Raw genomic sequence first — 24,239 nt, forward strand, 5'->3', positions numbered from 1 at the left:
ACATAAGAAGACACCAGAATGAAGAATGACGCACACTAGGTGCGAGCTATCGGGTAGATTTTGCGTTGACTCAGATGTTGCATAACTTTATTAATCCCCTCTCCATGGATCCCACAGTAGCATCATATTGGCTGCCTCCATATTTTATGGCCATTGACTTTATTCAGGTATATTGATAGCAAAATAGCTTTTACGGTAATATAATATCATATTTTCACTACTGTTATTAACAATCCCTGCATACATTTTACTCAGAGTGTTCCTTTAAGACTACAAGTTTTGTGTTTTAAGCAGAGAAAAACTAATTTCACCTTTTTTCTCTGTTTATATCCTGCTTATCTACTATGTTCCTTGGCAACTCTCCAATTTGGCCCTAACTGCACATACTGTAGTTGCACAATAGGGTTGTTCCAAGAGCAAAGTACATCTTAAATAATAGGTCTAGGAAAAATAGGTTCCACAATTGGATGCATTGAAAAATGAATGTTCCTTTGCTGAAATCATCTTTTAAATGTGACGCTGCTATGCAATGTTATTTTCTGAAAGCATGAGTTTATCATAATTCAGTATACAGACAACACAGCAGGGGCTTACAGCGGAGGTAACACATTTTCCTGCCTGTTTTATCACAGGAGCGAGTGTTTCTGCAACATCACTAGTCTTGTGAGCTCATCATAAATCAAATCAGTGGTGTAGTAATTTAAATGGACACTGGCTTTAAAATAGATTAAGAACCTTATTTATCACAACAATACTGCTAGATGTTGAAGAAAATTAATGACCATATATGTACCTGACAAACAGTATAGCAATCTGGTTAAGGTTTTTGGCCAGGGAGATAATAGTATTGTAAAAAACAAAAATGTGAATTTGAAAATATTATACACACATTTAACTTTTTGCATGCCTGCTTGACTATTCCGATTTGTCAACCATACATTCCCTCAAGGTAACATGCAGCATAATTTGATGGAGAAGGAAAAGAATAAGTAGGAGGATGATGCGCAGCAGTAGGTGTACAAGAATGGGGACATAGAGTTGATACAACTAAGGGACAAGGCTGACAGGTTGACATAGTAACATAGTAACATAGTAACATAGTTAGTAAGGCCGAAAAAAGACATTTGTCCATCCAGTTCAGCCTATATTCCATCATAATAAATACCCAGATCTACGTCCTTCTACAGAACCTAATAATTGTATGATACAATATTGTTCTGCTCCAGGAAGACATCCAGGCCTCTCTTGAACCCCTCGACTGAGTTCGCCATCACCACCTCCTCAGGCAAGCAATTCCAGATTCTCACTGCCCTAACAGTAAAGAATCCTCTTCTATGTTGGTGGAAAAACCTTCTCTCCTCCAGACGCAAAGAATGCCCCCTTGTGCCCGTCACCTTCCTTGGTATAAACAGATCCTCAGCGAGATATTTGTATTGTCCCCTTATATACTTATACATGGTTATTAGATCGCCCCTCAGTCGTCTTTTTTCTAGACTAAATAATCCTAATTTCGCTAATCTATCTGGGTATTGTAGTTCTCCCATCCCCTTTATTAATTTTGTTGCCCTCCTTTGTACTCTCTCTAGTTCCATTATATCCTTCCTGAGCACCGGTGCCCAAAACTGGACACAGTACTCCATGTGCGGTCTAACTAGGGATTTGTACAGAGGCAGTATAATGCTCTCATCATGTGTATCCAGACCTCTTTTAATGCACCCCATGATCCTGTTTGCCTTGGCAGCTGCTGCCTGGCACTGGCTGCTCCAGGTAAGTTTATCATTAACTAGGATCCCCAAGTCCTTCTCCCTGTCAGATTTACCCAGTGGTTTCCCGTTCAGTGTGTAATGGTGATATTGATTCCCTCTTCCCATGTGTATAACCTTACATTTATCATTGTTAAACCTCATCTGCCACCTTTCAGCCCAAGTTTCCAACTTATCCAGATCCATCTGTAGCAGAATACTATCTTCTCTTGTATTAACTGCTTTACATAGTTTTGTATCATCTGCAAATATCGATATTTTACTGTGTAAACCTTCTACCAGATCATTAATGAATATGTTGAAGAGAACAGGTCCCAAAACTGACCCCTGCGGTACCCCACTGGTCACAGCGACCCAGTTAGAGACTATACCATTTATAACCACCCTCTGCTTTCTATCACTAAGCCAGTTACTAACCCATTTACACACATTTTCCCCCAGACCAAGCATTCTCATTTTGTGTACCAACCTCTTGTGCGGCACGGTATCAAACGCTTTGGAAAAATCGAGATATACCACGTCCAATGACTCACCGTGGTCCAGTCTATAGCTTACCTCTTCATAAAAACTGATTAGATTGGTTTGACAGGAGCGATTTCTCATAAACCCATGCTGATATGGAGTTAAACAGTTATTCTCATTGAGATAATCCAGAATAACATCCCTCAGAAACCCTTCAAATATTTTACCAACAATAGAGGTTAGACTTACTGGCCTATAATTTCCAGGTTCACTTTTAGAGCCCTTTTTGAATATTGGCACCACATTTGCTATGCGCCAGTCCTGCGGAACAGACCCTGTCGCTATAGAGTCCCTAAAAATAAGAAATAATGGTTTATCTATTACATTACTTAGTTCTCTTAGTACTCGTGGGTGTATGCCATCCGGACCCGGAGATTTATCTATTTTAATCTTATTTAGCCGGTTTCGCACCTCTTCTTGGGTTAGATTGGTGACCCTTAATATAGGGTTTTCATTGTTTCTTGGGATTTCACCTAGCATTTCATTTTCCACCGTGAATACCGTGGAGAAGAAGGTGTTTAATATGTTAGCTTTTTCCTCGTCATCTACAACCATTCTTTCCTCACTATTTTTTAAGGGGCCTACATTTTCAGTTTTTATTCTTTTACTATTGATATAGTTGAAGAACAGTTTGGGATTAGTTTTACTCTCCTTAGCAGTGTGCTTCTCTGTTTCCTTTTTGGCAGCTTTAATTAGTTTTTTAGATAAAGTATTTTTCTCCCTATAGTTTTTTAGAGCTTCAATGGTGCCATCCTGCTTTAGTAGTGCAAATGCTTTCTTTTTACTGTTAATTGCCTGTCTTACTTCTTTGTTTAGCCACATTGGGTTTTTCCTATTTCTAGTCCTTTTATTCCCACAAGGTATAAACCGCTTACACTGCCTATTTAGGATGTTCTTAAACATTTCCCATTTATTATCTGTATTCTCATTTCTGAGGATATTGTCCCAGTCTACCAGATTAAGGGCATCTCTAAGCTGTTCAAACTTTGCCTTCCTAAAGTTCAATGTTTTTGTGACTCCCTGACAAGTCCCCCTAGTGAAAGACAGGTGAAACTGCACAATATTGTGGTCGCTATTTCCTAAATGCCCAACCACCTGCAGATTTGTTATTCTGTCAGGTCTATTAGATAGTATTAGGTCTAAAAGTGCTGCTCCTCTGGTTGGATTCTGCACCAATTGTGAAAGATAATTTTTCTTGGTTATTAGCAGAAACCTGTTGCCTTTATGGGTTTCACAGGTTTCTGTTTCCCAGTTAATATCCGGGTAGTTAAAGTCAGAGTGAAAACAATGGTGATGACGATGCTGGCCGTGGGAACCAACCATTGCAACAGGTGATGAAAATGATCCAATGGGTCTGATCTATTTGTCGTGCAGGCTAGCAGAGCCAGCTACAGGCTTTGTTGGATGGCTGTCATATTGTTACCATTAAGTAAAGGGTTGACTGTTGGCTAGCCTTGGTTTGCGTTCCTTGCTACAAAAAGAAAATGGTGAAAGTTCTCCTACTTTTGAAAGGAAGTCCACATTTTTTCACAACTAGTTTAGAAGTCGTTACTTCTTCCCTTTCAAAATTTCTAAGCACACCTGTTTTTGTTCACTAAATACAGGGCAAAAGCTTAGAACAAGGATGAACTCTCATCGCCATACAATATAGTAACATAGTAACATAGTTAGTAAGGCCAAAAAAAGACATTTGTCCATCCAGTTCAGCCTATATTGCATCATAATAAATCCCCAGATCTACGTCCTTCTACAGAACCTAATAATTGTATGATACAATATTGTTCTGCTCCAGGAAGACATCCAGGCCTCTCTTGAACCCCTCGACTGAGTTCGCCATCACCACCTCCTCAGGCAAGCAATTCCAGATTCTCACTGCCCTAACAGTAAAGAATCCTCTTCTATGTTGGTGGAAAAACCTTCTCTCCTCCTTCCTTGGTATAAACAAATCCTCAGCGAGATATTTGTATTGTCCCCTTATATATTTATACATGGTTATTAGATCGCCCCTCAGTCGTCTTTTTTCTAGATTAAATAATCCTAATTTCGCTAATCTATCTGGGTATTGTAGTTCTCCCATCCCCTTTATTAATTTTGTTGCCCTCCTTTGTACTCTCTCTAGTTCCATTATATCCTTCCTGAGCACCGGTGCCCAAAACTGGACACAGTACTCCATGTGCGGTCTAACTAGGGATTTGTACAGAGGCAGTATAATGCTCTCATCATGTGTATCCAGACCTCTTTTAATGCACCCCATGATCCTGTTTGCCTTGGCAGCTGCTGCCTGGCACTGGCTGCTCCAGGTAAGTTTATCATTAACTAGGATCCCCAAGTCCTTCTCCCTGTCAGATTTACCCAGTGGTTTCCCATTCAGTGTGTAATGGTGATATAGATTCCTTCTTCCCATGTGTATAACCTTACATTTATCATTGTTAAACCTCATCTGCCACCTTTCAGCCCAAGTTTCCAACTTATCCAGATCCATCTGTAGCAGAATATTATCTTCTCTTGTATTAACTGCTTTACATAGTTTTGTATCATCTGCAAATATCGATATTTTACTGTGTAAACCTTCTACCAGATCACTAATGAATATGTTGAAGAGAACATGTCCCAATACTGACCACTGCGGTACCCCACTGGTCACAGCGACCCAGTTAGAGACTATACCATTTATAACCACCCTCTGCTTTCTATCACTAAGCCAGTTACTAACCCATTTACACACATTTTCCCCCAGACCAAGCATTCTCATTTTGTGTACCAACCTCTTGTGCGGCACGGTATCAAACGCTTTGGAAAAATCGAGATATACCACGTCCAATGACTCACCGTGGTCCAGCCTATAGCTTACCTCTTCATAAAAACTGATTAAATTGGTTTGACAGGAGCGATTTCTCTTAAACCCATGCTGATATGGAGTTAAACAGTTATTCTCATTGAGATAATCCAGAATAACATCCCTCAGAAACCCTTCAAATATTTTACCAACAATAGAGGTTAGACTTACTGGCCTATAATTTCCAGGTTCACATTTAGAGCCCTTTTTGAATATTGGCACCACATTTGCTATGCGCCAGTCCTGCGGAACAGACCCCGTCGCTATAGAGTCCCTAAAAATAAGAAATAATGGTTTATCTATTACATTACTTAGTTCTCTTAGTACTCGTGGGTGTATGCCATCCGGACCCGGGGATTTATCTATTTTAATCTTATTTAGCCGGTTTCGCACCTCTTCTTGGGTTAGATTGGTGACCCTTAATAAAGGGTTTTCATTGTTTCTTGGGATTTCACCTAGCATTTCATTTTCCACCGTGAATACCGTGGAGAAGAAGGTGTTTAATATGTTAGCTTTTTCCTCGTCATCTACAACCATTCTTTCCTCACTATTTTTTAAGGGGCCTACATTTTCAGTTTTTATTCTTTTACTATTGATATAGTTGAAGAACAGTTTGGGATTAGTTTCACTCTCCTTAGCAATGTGCTTCTCTGTTTCCTTTTTGGCAGCTTTAATTAGTTTTTTAGATAAAGTATTTTTCTCCCTATAGTTTTTTAGAGCTTCAATGGTGCCATCCTGCTTTAGTAGTGCAAATGCTTTCTTTTTACTGTTAATTGCCTGTCTAACTTCTTTGTTTAGCCACATTGGGTTTTTCCTATTTCTAGTCCTTTTATTCCCACGAGGTATAAACCGCTTACACTGCCTATTTAGGATGTTCTTAGACATTTTCCATTTATCTGTATTCTTATTTCTGAGGATATTGTCCCAGTCTACCAGATTAAGGGCATCTCTAAGCTGGTCAAACTTTCCCTTCCTAAAGTTCAGTGTTTTTGTGACTCCCTGACAAGTCCCCCTAGTGAAAGACAGGTGAAACTGTACAATATTGTGGTCGCTATTTCCTAGATGCCCGACCACCTGCAGATTTGTTATTCTGTCAGGTCTATTAGATAGTATTAGGTCTAAAAGTGCTGCTCCTCTGGTTGGATTCTGCACCAATTGTGAAAGATAATTTTTCTTGGTTATTAGCAGAAACCTTTTGCCTTTATGGGTTTCACAGGTTTCTGTTTCCCAGTTAATATCCGGGTAGTTAAAGTCCCCCATAACCAGGACCTCATTATGGGTTGCAGCTTCATCTATCTGCTTTAGAAGTAGACTTTCCATGGTTTCTGTTATATTTGGGGGTTTGTAACAGACCCCAATGAGAATTTTGTTACCATTTTTCCCTCCATGAATTTCGACCCATATGGACTCGACATCCTCATTTCCTTCGCTAATATCCTCCCTTAAAGTGGACTTTAGACAAGACTTTACATAGAGACAAACCCCTCCTCCTCTCCGATTTTTACGATCCTTTCTAAACAGACTGTAACCCTGTAAGTTAACTGCCCAGTCATAGCTTTCATCTAACCATGTCTCGGTTATTCCCACTATGTCAAAGTTACCTGTAGATATTTCTGCTTCTAGTTCTTCCATCTTGTTTGTCAGGCTTCTGGCATTTGCGAGCATGCAGTTTAGAGGATTTTGTTTTGTTCCAAAAAGAGAAAAAAGAATGGATCTACCTGTGGCAATACATTTTTGTCTCCCTGATCACAGTACTATGGACATGAAATTAAAAGGTAACTTCAAATATCAGAGAGACAGAAGAGTCTGGGAATATAAACTGATGATGACCTTTGACAAACTCAGTGCAGGAATGAATGTGTCGCATGGATTTATGTTGTGAATTCCGCTCTTGGGCTCCCTCCGGTGGTTGTAAGTGGCACTTTTGTGAGTTCTCCTCTTGGGCTCCCTCCGGTGGTTTTAAGTGGAATGGCTGCTCCTTGGATTTAGCTGTCAGCAGCTGATTCCACTGATTGTCTATTCTGCTCGGCTATTTAGCCTGGCTCTTTCCTTCAGCTTGTGCCACTTGTCAATGGTTCCTGGTTGGATTCACATCTTTTTGGATTTCCCTGTTATCCTGACCAGTTCAGCAAAGCCTAGTCCTTGCTTGCTCTTTTCTGTCCACAGGTTGTGGACTTATCCGTTCTGTGCTTTCTATGTTTGTCCAGCTTGTCAGTATGAATTAATTCTGTGATGCTGGAAGCTCTGGGAAGCAGATTTACCCTCCACACCTTTAATCAGGTGTGGAGATTTTTGTAAACTCTGTGTGGATTTTTTGTAGTGTTTTATACTGACCTCACAGTATTCCATCCTGTCCTATCTATCTAGCTAGACTGGCCTCCTGTGCTCATCCTGGTTTCATTCTGTGTATGTCTTTTCCCTCTCCACTCACAGTCATTACTTGTGGGGGGCTATCTATCCTTTGGGGATTTTCTCTGAGGCAAAATAGTTTTCCTGTTTCTATCTTTAGGGGTAGTTAGTTCTCAGGCTGTGACGAGGTGCCTAGGGAGTGTTAGGAGCATCCCACGGCTACTTCTAGTGTTGTGTTGAGCTTAGGGACTGCGGTCAGTACAGGTACCACTTCCTTCAGAGCTCGTCCCATGTTGCTCCTAAACCACCAGATCATAACAGTACAAGTGGCCAAAAATGAATTAAATGCATCTCAAAAGAAGGAAAAAATTCTGAGCCATTTTTTTTCCCGTGCTCTCTTTTGTCTTTTTTTTTCCTCTTGATCTCTGGGTGGTTCAGGATTTATGCTCTGGCATGGATGTTCAGGGTTTGTTTTCTCGTGTGGATCAACTTGCTGCAAGAGTACAGAGTATCCAAGATTATGTTGTCCAGACTCCGGCTTTGGAGCCTAGAATTCCTACTCCTGATTTGTTTTTTGGAGACAGATCCAAGTTTTTGAACTTTAAAAATAACTGCAAATTGTTTTTTGCTTTGAAACCCCGTTCTTCTGGTGATCCCATTCAGCAAGTTAAAATCATCATATCCTTGCTGCGTGGTGACCCTCAGGACTGGGCATTCTCCCTTGAATCAGGGGATCCGGCATTGCTGAATGTAGACGCATTTTTTCAAGCGCTCGGATTTGTTGTATGACGAACCTAATTCTGTGGATCATGCAGAAAAAACCCTGTTGGCCTTGTGTCAAGGTCAGGAAGCGGCAGAATTATACTGCCAGAAATTTAGGAAATGGTCTGTGCTCACTAAATGGAATGAGGATGCTCTGGCTGCTATTTTCAGAAAAGGTCTTTCTGAAGCCCTTAAAGATGTTATGGTGGGCTTCCCTACGCCTACTGGTTTGAGCGAATCTATGTCTCTAGCCATTCAGATTAATCTTCGTTTGCGCGAGCGCAAAGCTATGCACCATATGGCAGTGTCCTCTGAGCAGAGTCCTGAACCTATGCAATGTGATAGGATTTTGACTAGAACAGAACGGCAGGAATTCAGACGTCAGAATAGGCTGTGTTTTTACTGTGGTGATTCTGCTCATGTTATTTCTGATTGCCCTAAACGTACTAGGAGGGTCGCTAGGTCTGTTACCATTAGTACTGTACAGCCTAAATTTCTTTTATCTGTGACCCTGATTTGCTCATTGTCGTCCTTTTCTGTCATGGCATTTGTGGATTCAGGCGCTGCCCTGAACTTAATGGACTTAGAATTCGCCAGGCGCTGTGGTTTTTCCTTGCAGCCTTTGCAGAGCCCTATTCCATTGAGAGGAATTGATGCTACTCCATTGGCCAAGGATAAACCTCAGTACTGGACGCAGATGACCATGTACATGGCTCCTGCACATCAGGAAAATTGCCATTTTCTGGTGTTGCATAACCTGCTTGATGTTGTTGTACTGGGTTTTCCATGGTTACAGGAACATAATCCGGTGCTGGATTGGAAAACTATGTCTGTGACTAGTTGGGGTTGTCAAGGGGTACACAGTGACGTTCCTTTGATGTCAATTTCCTCTTCCCCCTCTTCTGTGGTCCCTGTTTTTCTCCCGTTTTGATTTTGTGGTCTCGTATCTTCCGGGATCTAAGAATGTTAAGGCTGATGCCCTCTCTAGGAGTTTTTCGCCTGATTCTCCTGGAGTCCTTGAGCCGGTTGGCATTCTTAAGGAAGGGGTGATTCTTTCTGCCATCTCCCCTGATTTGCGGCGGGTGCTGCGTGAATTTCAGGCTGATAGGCCTGACCACTGTCCAGTGGGGAAGCTGTTTGTTCCTGATAGATGGACAAGTAAAGTGATTTCTGAGGTTCATTGTTCAGTGTTGGCTGGTCATCCTGGGATTTTTGGTACCAGAGATTTGGTTGCTAGGTCCTTTTGGTGGCCTTCCCTGTCGCGCTATGTGCGTGCTTTTGTGCAGTCCTGTGGGACTTGCGCCCGAGCCAAGCCTTGCTGTTCCCGCGCTAGTGGGTTGCTTTTGCCTTTGCCGGTCCCTGAGAGGCCCTGGACGCATATTTCCATGGATTTTATTTCGGATCTTCCTGTTTCCCAGAAGATGTCTGTTATCTGGGTTGTTTGTGACCGGTTCTCTAAAATGGTCCATCTGATACCTTTGCCTAAGTTGCCTTCCTCCTCAGATTTGGTTCCATTGTTTTTTCAGCATGTGGTTCGTTTGCATGGCATTCCGGAGAACATTGTGTCTGACAGAGGTTCTCAGTTTGTCTCTAGGTTTTGGCGGGCCTTTTGTGCTAGGATGGGCATTGATTTAAAATAAATATACCAAAACTAATATCTATAATAACTTTATTTCAAAACCCGAAAAACAGGATTAAAAACTAGCACAACATCCCAAATCCCTATTATTTGGGAATGGGTAAATAAAACCTGGCCTATAGATCATAGGGCAATGGATGGGAGTAGGACAAAGAAAACCCTATAAATCCCTAGATGCTCCCTGCCTGTCAGCGGAGGTTGGCACCCTCTTGGACGCAATATGGTGCCCCCGCTCCTCGACGGCTAGCCCTATAAACCCTTAAAGTCCCTCAAATAATGTGGGTATACTATAGCCGATAATACCTCTCAATTCCTTCTAAACCAAGACCCACACAAGAGACTAAACACACTACAAAAACATACCAGATGGTAATTCACCAATAGACAACTTTAAGAAGCCCGATCTGACCATACCAGGCCCTATAGGTGTATAGATGTCTAACTAGCCTCTATAATGGCTATTACACCCTCCAAAAACCCTAGGAATCCCGTTCCTTTTTTATAGGGAGTTTGTTAGGGTCAGTAGGGACAGCCGCCGAGGAGCGGGCGCGCCATTTTGCGTTCAAGAGGGTGCCAACCTCCGCTGTCAGGCAGGCATTACCGGTTAGGGTTTTTGGAGGGTGTAATAGCCATTATAGAGGCTAGTTAGACATCTATACACCTATAGGGCCTGGTATGGTCAGATCGGGCTTCTTAAAGTTGTCTATTGGTGAATTACCATCTGGTATGTTTTTGTAGTGTGTTTAGTCTCTTGTGTGGGTCTTGGTTTAGAAGGAATTGAGAGGTATTATCGGCTATAGTATACCCACATTATTTGAGGGACTTTAAGGGTTTATAGGGCTAGCCGTCGAGGAGCGGGGGCGCCATATTACGTCCAAGAGGGTGCCAACCTCCGCTGACAGGCAGGGAGCATCTAGGGATTTATAGGGTTTTCTTTGTCCTACTCCCATCCATTGCCCTATGATCTATAGGCCAGGTTTTATTTACCCATTCCCAAATAATAGGGATTTGGGATGTTGTGCTAGTTTTTAATCCTGTTTTTCGGGTTTTGAAATAAAGTTATTATAGATATTAGTTTTGGTATATTTATTTTGATTGACACTAATCTGAGTATCTAGTACTATACTTCTTCTTTTGATGGGCATTGATTTGTCTTTTTCTTCGGCGTTTCATCCTCAGACCAATGGCCAAACTGAGCGAACTAATCAGACCTTGGAGACCTATTTGAGATGCTTTGTGTCTGCTGATCAGGATGATTGGGTGGCTTTCTTGACGTTGGCCGAGTTTGCCCTTAATAATCGGGCTAGTTCGGCTACTTTGGTTTCACCTTTCTTTTGTAATTTTGGTTTTCATCCTCATTTTTCTTCTGGGCAGGTTGAGCCTTCTGATTGTCCTGGTGTGGATTCTGTGGTGGACAGGCTGCAGCAGATTTGGACTCATGTGGTGGACAATTTGACGTTGTCTCAGGAAAGGGCTCAACGTTTTGCTAACCGCATTCGGTGTGTTGGTCCCCGGCTTCGTGTGGGGGATTTGGTTTGGTTGTCTTCTCGTCATGTTCCTATGAAGGTTTCTTCCCCTAAGTTTAAGCCTCGGTTTATTGGTCCTTATAAAATTTCAGAAATTATTAATCCGGTGTCTTTTCGTTTGGCTCTTCCAGCCTCTTTTGCCATTCATAATGTTTTCCATAGATCTTTGTTGCGGAGATATGTGGTGCCCGTTGTTCCCTCAGTTGATCCTCCTGCCCCGGTGTTGGCTGAGGGAGAGTTGGAATATGAGGTTGAGAAAATTTTGGATTCTCGTTTTTCGAGGCGGAGGCTTCAGTATCTTGTCAAGTGGAAGGGTTATGGCCAGGAGGATAATTCTTGGGTTGTTGCCTCCGATGTCCATGCCACCGATTTGGTTCGTGCTTTTCACTTGGCCCGTCCTGATCGGCCTGGGGGCTCTGGTGAGGGTTCGGTGACCCCTCCTCAAGGGGGGGTACTGTTGTGAATTCCGCTCTTGGGCTCCCTCCGGTGGTTGTAAGTGGCACTTTTGTGAGTTCTGCTCTTGGGCTCCCTCCGGTGGTTTTAAGTGGAATGGCTGCTCCTTGGATTTAGCTGTCAGCAGCTGCTTCCACTGATTGTCTATTCTGCTCGGCTATTTAGCCTGGCTCTTTCCTTCAGCTTGTACCACTTGTCAATGGTTCCTGGTTGGATTCACATCTCTTTGGATTTCCCTATTATCCTTACCAGTTCAGCAAAGCCTAGTCCTTGCTTGCTCTTTTCTGTCCACAGGTTGTGGACTTATCCGTTCTGTGCTTTCTATGTTTGTCCAGCTTGTCAGTATGAATTAATTCTGTGATGCTGGAAGCTCTGGGAAGCAGATTTACCCTCCACATCTTTAGTCAGGTCTGGAGATTTTTGTAAACTCTGTGTGGATTTTTTGTAGTGTTTTATACTGACCGCACAGTATTCCATCCTGTCCTATCTATCTAGCTAGACTGGCCTCCTGTGCTCATCCTGGTTTCATTCTGTGTATGTCTTTTCCCTCTCCACTCACAGTCATTACTTGTGGGGGGCTATCTATCCTTTGGGGATTTTCTCTGAGGCAAGATAGTTTTCCTGTTTCTATCTTTAGGGGTAGTTAGTTCTCAGGCTGTGACGAAGTGCCTAGGGAGTGTCAGGAGCATCCCACGGCTACTTCTAGTGTTGTGTTGAGCTTAGGGACTGCGGTCAGTACAGGTACCACTTCCTTCAGAGCTCGTCCCATGTTGCTCCTAAACCACCAGATCATAACAGATTTATGTCTTTTTATATCAATTATGGAATTTGCTCCTCAGACCCTGTGGGATCATCATAACATAGAACCAGACCCCAATCAGAGGACAACAAAACATTCACACTCCTTATCTATAAACTGTTCCAATATCTATGGACATAACTCTTTATCACTCACATAATGTAGTTCTACTTCACGTCACTTGTCTTATTTATGAATTTTTTCTGTGCTGTGTTGTGCATAAATATGTGATTCTTCAGAATTTCTATTAGTCTGTGCCTGATGAAGGGACCTGAGTAGACTTGAAAGCTTGCAATTCGTTTCCATCTTTTCAGTTAGCCATTAAAAGTTATAAACCACTGAGGACTCTCAATTCTAAATATTTTGAATAATTTTAGACACCTTGTATTACAGCTTTCTGTATAAGGAGCAGCACCCATATTTCAAACTTCCCAACTCACGCTCTGTGAAGTCTCAGAGGGAATATTAATGCCAACCGTAATAATCACAAAAGGCAGCAACAGGTAAGTCGAGTTCTTGAGTGAAGAAGTGGCTGTTGTGTCCTCCGGAGAGGGAAAACTGAGCCAAGTTTAGATGTAAAACCAGTTCATCTGGTGTAGGCGGGTAAACTGATTAAGAGCAAGTGAGTTTATAGCGTGCAAGTGAGTTTCTACATAGAATGGTTTACAATGTAAGTGACTTTTTCTAAACAATCAATGATAAAGTTTTATCCATAAACTCATTTGCCTTAGCTCACTACTATATCAGCTTATCAAAAGCCATAGATTAGGACGGTCACTGAACTATCTGTCAAAATCCCGCAGAGCATGAATTGACCCAAAAAGAGTTTACACAGCTTTAAGTTATACTTATTTCCAATGTCCTTTCTAATAATGTATTACATTGACAGCAAAGTTAATTCTCTCCCTACATTCCCAATAATGTTATCACAAGCACAATAATATAAAAATGTGTATAGTCAATATAACTATATAGCACATTTTGGGACCCGATCTTAAGTCTCAATTATGATTATTTTTTGTTAGGTGTGAATTAATTTTGGGGTTTCATCTAGACTCTAAATTAATGTTAGAAAATGAAAATGAATTCTGAATAAAGGAATGACACAACAAAAATAGGCACAAAAAGTTATATTTTCTAATTGCTTTTTCCCTTTTATCCCCATAGCCAAAGAACTAGAACAATGTGAGGTGAAGCAAAACAGTGTATAATGTAAAGAACATGTCACCAGGCCAGTGGTAGAAAAATGAGAGGATGTAGGGGAGCGTTCCCAAACTCCACTCCTCAAGAGCCACCAAAAGATTATGATTTCAGGATTTCCTTATTATTGCCCAGGTGGTAATTCAATCACCTGTGCAATATTAAGTAAATGCTAAAAACAAGCACAGTTGGTGACCCTGAGGACTGAAGTTGGGGAAAAATGATGTATAAGAATGCATAAAAAAAACATTCTTTTTGGGGGCCAATTATTGATGTTTTGTTCCTTTATTCACTATTATTTTTCTGATGCATTAGGGATGTAAGTGAAATGAGAACACAAGCTGTTCTTTGACACATAAATTGGAAGCTGATCAACTCATCTTTTGTCTATTGAAAATTAATTCTGCTATTTAGGCACTATCTGGGGTCTGAATTATTTTTTGGACTTATCTGGAATACTGAATTATTTTAAGGTCTCATCTGGGCTAAGATTTGTGGCCATTAAATTTAGGATTTCAATTAATTTGGATGTGGAGACTTGGATCCGAATTCATTTATGGCCAACACATAAAGTAACACTCTGTAGCGCTATAGCATACAAACATGAAATATATGAAATTTGATCAGCATTACTGCACTAGAAAATATGAAAAATTGAGAATATTTGACGCATAAATTGGCCAGTTCATGCATACCGGGAAGCCTCGATTAGTCGATTCTATTTGCTGGACTCCTATCTATTGTGAATCCTCTCTTAGACTGAAGTCTACATTTATATAGCAAGGTAAGATCCTTCTGTACTTCAAACACCTAAGGCTGAGGGGTGGAGTGCTCAGTCATAAAGCCTATGTATACAAATATCACATTATATTTACATTAGATAAGTTCTTAGCAACGAGAATTGCCTTATCGTGGAGGTGTTCTGTGGTTTTCTGTAGTAAGTGTGTGTTTATCTCCTCGTCCCTGTTCTTGTTTAGTTTATTCCTCCCTGTCCCTATCCTTCTCCTTATTGTTGGTTAGTGCTTTTGTATGATAGATGATGATTTTCTGTTATCCCTCTTTTGTCTTTTATGTTTATATTAAATTTCTGTCTCAGGCTCCTTGGATTGGCGGAAGACCAGGCATTATTAAGAGCATAGTAAGGTTGAAATCTCAGGCATTTCTACCATCAAGAGCATCCTCAGGACAGGGATAGCTAGGGTACCAGTCCCAGGTACAGTTTGAGGCCCTTTTCCCCTACCTAAGACTGTCATAGCATGACAGCTAAAATACAGCAAGATCAAACATGTGAATAAATTAAGTTAATTACCAGAAAGGCAGAAGATACATTTGTGAGGTCATTTGTTGTTTCTGGTATCATCCGGCATCATTACATACAAATATTCATAATCTTAATGCTCTGATTATATGTGTGGTCATCCTAGATGTTATACCTCGACATAACATTAGCTTTTTTATGGATCTCAAGAATATTGGCTGAAAAGTGGGACATTGATTCTTTTTTTATGTGAAGCAGAACTATCCAATTGCACCACAGTTTAGTTGGATAACACTGTCATGTGCCTCAAACATAAGAAATTCCACCAAACTGTAGATATAACTAAAAACTTTAAACTTGGAACTAATGTAACTCAATACTGGGATCATGGCCTGTTTGATGACTTTCCTCAATCTCCACAAAAAAATAGAACCCAATCTAAGACAAGTTGTATAAAGTTTTTTTTAATTATTATTATTGTTATTATTGTTATTAATACAAATAGTTTATTTTTCATGTTATCATTTGATTTAAAAATATTACGATACAAAAAAAATTATGCAGAAAGATTTCCTGATAGATGACAAAGTTGTTGAATTATTTACAATATTTTTTTTTCTATGACGTGAAGTATCCTTCACTAGGGTTGAGCGACCTTTGCTTTCATAGGATCGGGTCGGGTTTCACGAAACCCGACTTTTTCAAAAGTCGAGTCGAGTGGAATCGGCCGATCCTATAAAAAAGTCGGGGTCGGGGTCGGCCGAAACGCGAAACCCAATGCAGTGCATCGGGTTTCCATGGTTCCCAGGGTCTGAAGGAGCGGAAACTCTCCTTCAGGCCCTGCGATCCATATTTTAGTGTAAAATAAAGAATTAAAATAAAAAATATCGCAATACTTACCCTCTGACGCGCCCTGGTACTAACCGGCAGCCTTTCTTCCTTAGAATCAGCCTTCCAAGACCTTCGGTGACGTCGCGGTGACGTCGCGGCTTGTGATTGGTCGTGCGGCGGTCACATGGGCGGCCGCGTGACCAATCACAAGCCACGACGTCACCGCGACGTCACCGAAGGTCCTTCCTAAGAATCAGCGCTTCCAGGACCTTCGGTGACGTCGCGGTGACGTCGCGGCTTGTGATTGGTCGCGCGGCCGCCCATGTGACCGCCGCGCGACCAATCACAAGCCGCGATGTCACCGCGACGTCACCGAAGGTCTTGGAAGGCTGATTCTAAGGAAGAAAGGCTGCCGGTTAGTACCAGGGCGCGTCAGAGGGTAAGTATTGCGATATTTTTTATTTTAATTCTTTATTTTACACTTAAATCTGAATTCTGATACCAATTCCCGATATCTTAAACATATCGGGAATCGGTATCGGAATTCCGATTCCAGATTCAAATGATCGCCGACTTCATGGCCGACCCCACACTGGGGTCGGGTCGGGTTTCATGAAACCCGACTTTGCCAAAAGTCGGCGACTTTTGAAAAATTTTGACCCGTTTCGCTCAACCCTATCCTTCACATTAGGATTGAAGGTGATCATAGTCTATCTGCGAGACACGGCACACATTTTATAAGGTTGTGGGGCATTTGTAAGCCCCAGGGCAGGAGTAAGGTCCAGTTTCGCTCCAGGTGGTGGATGGAATGTGAAATTTTGCAGCAATGATGTAAAGAAGAGAAATATCTCCATTTTAGCCAAGATCTCTCCAGCACAACTTCTTTTCCCTGTAAAGCAGTCCAAAATAATAAAAACAAGAAGGTGTTATTAGATTTAAAGATCTTTTTATCTGTGTTTTTCCTAATATCTCCTTCAAAGTTCGTCCCATGGAAGCATTATCCACTTGGAGACTAGGCCAATTTTGGCCTTGAGGGCATGCTCATTTTTTGTCAATATAGCTGTAGGAGATTTTGTTTTCTGAAGGAATAAGTATTGTATTGTTAGAAATAATTCTATTATTGATGCACTGATCTTATCCCTCCAAAGAAAAAGTCATTTATTATTAACATTACCTATTGAAAATGGTATGAAGGCCTCGTTCTTCTTGAAATTTCCATTGGAGTCAAGAAAATGTTCTGGGTAAAACTCATATGGTTTCTCAAAGTAATCTTTATCTCTGAGAGCCGAATGTAAAAGAGCAATCACGCTCGCTCCCTGGAAGAAAAGGTTACATAAAATTTATGGTAAGGAATATAAATGCTGGGAAAAAAAACACAAAAGCAATACTGCTCAAAAAATTGGAGTGCAATTAATTTAGGCAGTACCATTTAAAGGGGATCCTTTAATGGATAAGTTCTATACATGAGCTCATTTATTTGAGTGTAATTTAATAATACAAGAATTTTACATTATTTCATAACCCTCCAGAATACAGATTTTCATGTAAATATGCCAGCTAGCTGCCCAGCAAAAGTTGATCAAAAACCTCACTAATATTAAAGCTCACCTTTTCCCCTTTCCTCGCTGCTCGGCATGCGATTCTCAGCGGCTCTTCTCTCCACCATCATGTCACATGCCCGGTCTCTTCATTCTAGAATGGGACTTCTGGCAGCGATCAGACCTCGGAGGTTACTATGAGTCGTAAAATTGTGATGGACCATGATGTCACCACTTATGCCACTTCGGCAGGGTGCACAGTAACCTCAGAGGCCTGATTATACCTGAAAGTCACGTCTATGAGCGAAAAGGCCGGAGATGCGGAATTTTGTCAGATCTCATCACTAGTCAGTTGTAATCATCACTAGATTTTATAAGGGAATATATTCTAACTTCATGGGCTGGGAGAAAGGAAAAGTTGTGTCCACCTCCTGTTTCTTGAGATGTGCTATGGTGCTTATTTGTACTTCTACAGTCAAAAAATAAGAGTGGTGTAGGTGCTTTTTAGAAGAATTGGAAGGTTTACCTTAAGAAAGGCGATTTGTGATTTAGCCTTTGTCCTTTCAGTGAAACATAATCTCATTGATAATGCACAACCTCTTGAGACCATTCTCCTTTTTAGTCCTATGTCTACCTAATGATGTCCTAATGTTGCTCTCTGCCATAGTTGTATCTTGTAGATGTTTGGCTTCCACTTAATCTTTCTGTTCCATAGCCTTCATAACTGATGGGACAACACTATACCCTATCACATTTGAGAATTTTCTTGATGACCTAACACCTGTACACCTTTATTTCCTTCTTTACTTTCCCATTTAAGACATATTACTTAAGTCTTGTGTCTAGTTCTCGAAGTTGAGTTCTCATTCTCTAGTCTACTGTATGTCACCATCCAGTAATGGATCTGCTTTCTATCGATATAATCGTATTAGTCTTTTATCCTCTGAACTGTGCTGCTTTGTTCACAGATTACCTTCTTCTTTTCCATCATCCTTTTCCCTACGTCCATGTTTGCCCAGGTAATGTAGCTCATGTCTATGTCTGAAATCACCATACCATTCAATTTTTAATGGCCCAAAAGAATAAACAATGAAATGTTGGCACTACCTTTGGAATAAAATAACCATGAAAAGTGACATCTTGAGAGGTAGAATGCAAACCAGATGGCGCAATATCCCCAAACCTAAGGATTTCATGGATGACGGCGTCAGTATACGGCATTTGTTTCCTGTGTTCTGTCTGAGGTTGTGCCGACCCGATGACTCGTTCAATTTCATTGTGCACTTTTACTGTCAAAACAGATATGTACAAATATGTACACATTAAATTCTAACTTAAAACACAGAATGCAGCAAAAAATTATTTCTAGGGGGTTGATTGATATATCTTAAAAAATAGTTGCAAACTGCTAAGAATAAATCATCAATATATTTTGCAATATCTATTGAAATTCAAACAATATTCTAGAAATTGTTATAATGCAGAGCTTGTTTTCTATACTGACCTCCTTGGAATCATGGAATTTTCCAGTAGACAAAAACCAACTTTGAGATTCTTTACTTGAATGGGGTTGAGCTGCAGCACGAATAGCAGCCACATCAAGAGACTGTCACTATGTCTAGCATCGAACAGACCATAATCTCCAGCGAGCACCACAGACTTTTGGTTTTATCAAAGTCACTGACCTCTGGGACCCCCACAACTCAAACATTGATGTCCTTTTCTAAGGCTAGGCTATCAATTTGTAATCCTAGATACACCTTTAATACATTATTCTTTGCTAACAAATCTAAGTTTACCTTCAATGTCTTTTCTATAGATGCCGTAATCTGGTACATTACACATATGTTAGTGTTGAATTTATACATTTTTATGCAGGAAAGAAATATATTTTGGTATCAAAAAAAGGTATCAACCACTGAGGACTTTCAATTCTAAATATTTTTCTACATTTTTATGGAAACTTTCTCCTTTCACCACAGACATCTTGAGCATCTGCTTAATTTCTATAACTCTTGATCCATGTGACTTCACATCATTTGACCATGTCTTTCACTAGTCCCCAGCGGTAATCATTATTTTTTATATAGGGATGTGTTAGGGCTGGCAGAACGCCAGAAATATGGTGCGTTCGCAGCCCGGAATCCACCGTGCAGAGATGACACCTGCTGCTCGGTAATGGCGGACTATACGGCAGTATAATGTGAACACACATGGGTTAACTTCATCCGGTAAGTAAGGAGGTGAACCCTGTTGCTTCACAGGGCCGCAATAATTTAATAATGGTTGAAAATTCAACCAATAGCAATTTTAATAATGATTAAAAATGAATAATTGTATTTACAGTGCAGACCGCAAGTTTGGGCACACCTTCTCATTTAAAGATTTTTCTGTATTTTCATGACTATGAAAATTGTACATCCACACTGAAGGCATCAAAACTATGAATTAACACATGTGGAATTATATACTTAACAAAAAAGTGTGAAACAACTGAAAATGTGTCCTATATTCTAAGTTCTTCAAAGTAGCCACCTTTTGCTTTGATGACTGCTTTGCACACTCTTAGCATTCTCTTGATGAGCTTCAAGAGGTAGTCACCGTGAATGGTCTTCCATCAATCTTGAAGGAGTTCCCAAAGATGCTTAGCACTTGTTGGCCCTTTTGCCTTCACTATGTGGCCCAGCTCACCCCAAACCATCTCGACTGGGTTCAAATCTGGTGCGTGTGGAGGCCAGGTCATCTGGCATAGCACCCCATCACTCTCCTTCTTGGTCAAATAGCCCTTACACAGCCTGGAGGAGTGTTTGTTGAAAAATAAATGATGGTCCAACTAAAAGCAAACCGGATGGAATAGCATGCCACTGCAAGATGCTGTTGTAGCCATGCTGGTTCAGTATGCCTTCAATTTTGAATACATACCCAACAGTGTCACCAGAAAAGCACCCCCACACCATCTTTTCTGCGTCACACAAAGACACGGTGGTTGGAACCAAAGATCTCAAATTTGGACTCATCAGACCAAAGCCCAGATTTCCACTGGTCTAATGTCCATTCCTTGTGTTCTTTAGCCCAAACAAGTCTCTTCTGCTTGTTGCCTGTCCCTAGCAGTGGTTTCCTAGCAGCTATTTTACCATGAAGGACTGCTGCACAAAGTCTCCTCTTAACAGTTGTTGTAGAGATGTGTCTGCTGCTAGAACTCAACTCTGTGTGGCATTGACCTGGTCTCTAATCTGAGCTGCTTCTAACCTGCCATTTATGAGGCTGGTGACTCAGATAAACATATCCTCAGAAGCAGAGGTGACTCTTGGTCTTCCTTTCCTGGGGCGGTCCTCATGTGAGCCAGTTTCTTTGTAGCGTTTTATGGTTATTGCCACTGCACTTGGGGGACACTTTCAAAGTTTTCCCTAATTTTTGGACTGACTGACCTTCATTTCTTAAAGTAATGATGGCCACTCGTTTTTCTTTACTTTTTTCTTGCCTTAATATCCACCAGACTTCTGCACAACCCAACTGATGGTCCCAACACCATTTATAAGGCATGAAATCCCACTTATTAAGCCTGACAGAGCACACATGTGAAGTGAAGACCATTCCAGGTGACTACCTCTTGAAGCTCATGAAGATAACGCGGAGAGTGTGCAAAGTAGTCATAAAAGCAAAACGTGGCTACTTTGAAGAACCTAGAATATAAGACATAATTTCAGTTGTTTCACACTTTTTTGTTAAGTATATAATTCCACATGTGTTAATTAATAGTTTTGATGCCTTCAGTGTGAATGTACAATTTTAATAGTCATGAAAATACAGAAAAATCTTTAAATGAGAAGGTGTGTCCAAACTTTTGGTCTGTACTGTATGTAACTACTATATACTATGTACTTATATATTAAGTTCCATTTACAATTTACAGAGAAATGCTCCTTGCATTATATGGTTCAACAATCAATGCAATAAATAGTGTAAAGTGCTAAGAAATGTGGGAACTGAAGATAGAAAGGATAAGATTCTGAGGAAAATGAAGATATGAAGAACTGAGAACTGTTAGATTAGTCGAATAATAGACCTGTCCAAAGAGATGTGTTTTTAGGCCACACTTAAAACTGAGAAGACAGAGGAACTTATCAGATGGGGTAGTTCATTCCAGAGAACTGATCCAACACAAGTAAAGTTGTCAATGTATGAGTGGGTGCTGCAAATTATATAGGATGGTGGTACACTGAGATGAGGAGGAGATGTAAGGTGGTGAATAGTGTTGAGCCACCTCCCTAGTGTTCGGGTTCGGTCGAACACCGTCGAACCCCATTGAAACCAATGGCAGGCAAACAAAACACATACAAACACATAGAAAACACATAAAAAACACCTTAAAAGGTGTCCAAAAGCTGACAAACTGCTCAGAAGACACAACAAACACATGGAAAAGTCACAACTACATATAGTGATGCAAAAAGAAAAGAGGTGGAGAAGTAAAAGGAAGAGGAGACACAGATATAGGCATGTGATGCCTTTCTAAAATCAAGAAAGGCTGGAGTAAAAATCTAAAATCACTCTACCAACACCCAGACGTCTTGACAAAAAAAATAAAAAAATAAATATCTTTAGGTAGAATGGCGGCGGGTCCATTCAGAACACTTTCCTGAGAAGACGTAGTGGTACCCCCATTGGGAGTTGTGCAAAAAATTGAAACCAATACATTCAGACTAATCCACCATTTGTCATATCCATGGGGCAGGTCAGTAAACGACAACATCGTCGCGGAACCAAGTACAGTACTATGTATTGTACCTCCTTTGACAAGGCAATCAGGCGGGTCAAGAAGTTGGTAAGGGGCACCCTAATGGCCAAAACAGACATTGAGGGGGCGTTCCGGTTACTACCGGTGCCTCCGAATAGTGTCCTCACATTGGGCTGCTTCTGTGAAGGAGCATACTACATAGATCGCTGTTTGCCCATGGGGTGCTTCATATCCTGCTCACTATTTGAGGCGTTTAGTTGCTTCCTTGAATGTGTCGTCATGGACGTTTGTAAGGCGGCACATATTATCCATTACCTCGACGACTTCTTATGCCTGGGCCCAAAAGATTCGCCACAGCGTGAAAACACGCGGTAGTCCACCTGTGAGAAGGAGAGAGCTGAAAGGAGAGTGGACACCCCAGAGCTGAGGGGTTAGATTGAGAAAGAAAGAAGGTGGTGTAGCTTGCTTCATGGGTGGGGTACTCTGCTGAGTAGCAGAAATTGCTACTAGGCCCAAAAGGATTTCCTGGGCCAGATGCCGTTAAAAAATAGTACTTAGGCAAACAGGCATTGTAGCTTGCTTCACAGGTGAAGTACGCTGCTGAGTAGCACCAAATTCTACAAGGCCCAAAAGGATTTCCTGGGCTAGATGTCGTTACAAAATAGTAGATAGGTAAACAGGCGGTGTAGCTTGCTTCATGGGTGGGACATGCTGTTGAATAGCACTAAATTCTACTATGCCCAAAAGGATTTCCTGGGCTAGATGCCGTTACAAAATAGTAGTTAGGTAAACAGGCGGTGTAGCTTGCTTCATGGGTGGGGTACGCTGCTGATTAGCACTAAATTCTACTAGGCCCAAAAGGATTTCCTGGGCTAGATGCCGTTACAAAATAGTAGTTAAGCAAACAGGCAGTGTAGCTTGCTTCATGGGTGGGGTACGCTGCTGAGTAGCACAAAATTCTACTAGGCCCAAAAGGATTTTCTGGGCTAGATGTCATTCCAAAATAGTACTTAGTAGGGTTGAGTGAAACGGATCGGACATTTTCATTAATTGCCGACTGTGGGATCGGCCATGAGGTTGGCGATCTGCGCGCCAAAGTCGTGTTTTGTATGACGCTTTAAGCGCCATTTCTCAGCCAATGAAGGTGCACGCAGAGTGTGGGCAGCATGATGACATAGGTCTCGGTCCCTACCATCTTAGAGAAGGGCATGGCAGTGATTGGCTTGCTTTCTGCGGCGTCACAGGGGCTATAAAGGCGCTTACACGCTGACCGCCATCTTACTTCTTCCGATCTGCGCATAGGGACAGGTTGCTGCAGCTTCGTCAGAAGCAGGGATATACTTAGGCAGGGAAAATTAACCCCCAAACCGCTTGTGCTGTAGCGATTTCCACTGTCCAACACCACCTTTTCTTTGCAGGGACAGTGGAGTTTTTTTTTTGGTGCATCAGCGCTGTAGCTTATTAGGCTGCCTTATAAGGCTCCCTGATAGCTGCATTGCTGTGTGTACGCCGCTGTGCAAACCAACTGCTTTTTTCAAAGCAAAAATCCTGTTGCTCCTTTCTGCACAGTTCTCTTGTTTCTTTGTCCACACTATTTTTGTAAGCAGCAGTCCTTTTTATTGCTGCCATACTTGTCCTTTGATCATTGTAGGGAGATTGAAATTCTACTGCAGCCCTTGTATTTTTTGATATATCTGGCAGCCACGTTCTCCCTTGTACATTGTGTGTTGTCATACACTGAGCCTGGTTTTTCCTGCAGTCTCCCACAAAAACAAAACAAAAGGCTGCTTTTAATTGCCACTAAGTGGATTAACGTGAGTTCTGTTTGGCGCAGGGTGGATAAAAATCAATGTTTTTTTTTTTTTTTAAATCAAAAAAATCGGATTTTTTTTATTTAAATCGGATTTTTTTTATTTAAATCGGATTTTTTTCAATAAACTGCTTTGTGAGGAAAATATTTTACCATCCAAAGGTTCTTCCATCATGAGATAAAGCTGAGTTGTTTAACTCAGTAGAATAAAGGCT

The 24,239-nt window shown here is 41.1% G+C and overlaps 1 protein-coding gene across 3 annotated transcripts in view; it reads right to left on the reverse strand.

Moving 5' to 3' along the window:
• Nucleotides 1–16,332: 16,332 nt before the first annotated feature.
• Nucleotides 16,333–24,239, reverse strand: part of LOC138638756 (cytochrome P450 2K4-like) — a 127,631-nt gene continuing 119,724 nt past the window's right edge. For 2 of the 3 annotated variants that reach the window (XM_069728314.1, XM_069728316.1), the window contains exons 7-9: nucleotides 18,584–18,765; nucleotides 17,113–17,254; nucleotides 16,508–16,827 (exon numbers count right to left, since the gene is read on the reverse strand). In XM_069728314.1, the coding sequence (XP_069584415.1) occupies nucleotides 16,649–16,827; nucleotides 17,113–17,254; nucleotides 18,584–18,765 (503 nt within the window). In that variant the 3' untranslated portion in view covers nucleotides 16,508–16,648. Of the gene's footprint in view, nucleotides 16,828–17,112; nucleotides 17,255–18,583; nucleotides 18,766–24,239 lie in introns of all 3 variants that reach the window. The other variant, XM_069728313.1, reaches the window with a different exon arrangement.

Source organism: Ranitomeya imitator, chromosome 5 (assembly GCF_032444005.1).
Source record: "Ranitomeya imitator isolate aRanImi1 chromosome 5, aRanImi1.pri, whole genome shotgun sequence".
NCBI classification, from domain to species: Eukaryota; Metazoa; Chordata; class Amphibia; order Anura; family Dendrobatidae; genus Ranitomeya; species Ranitomeya imitator.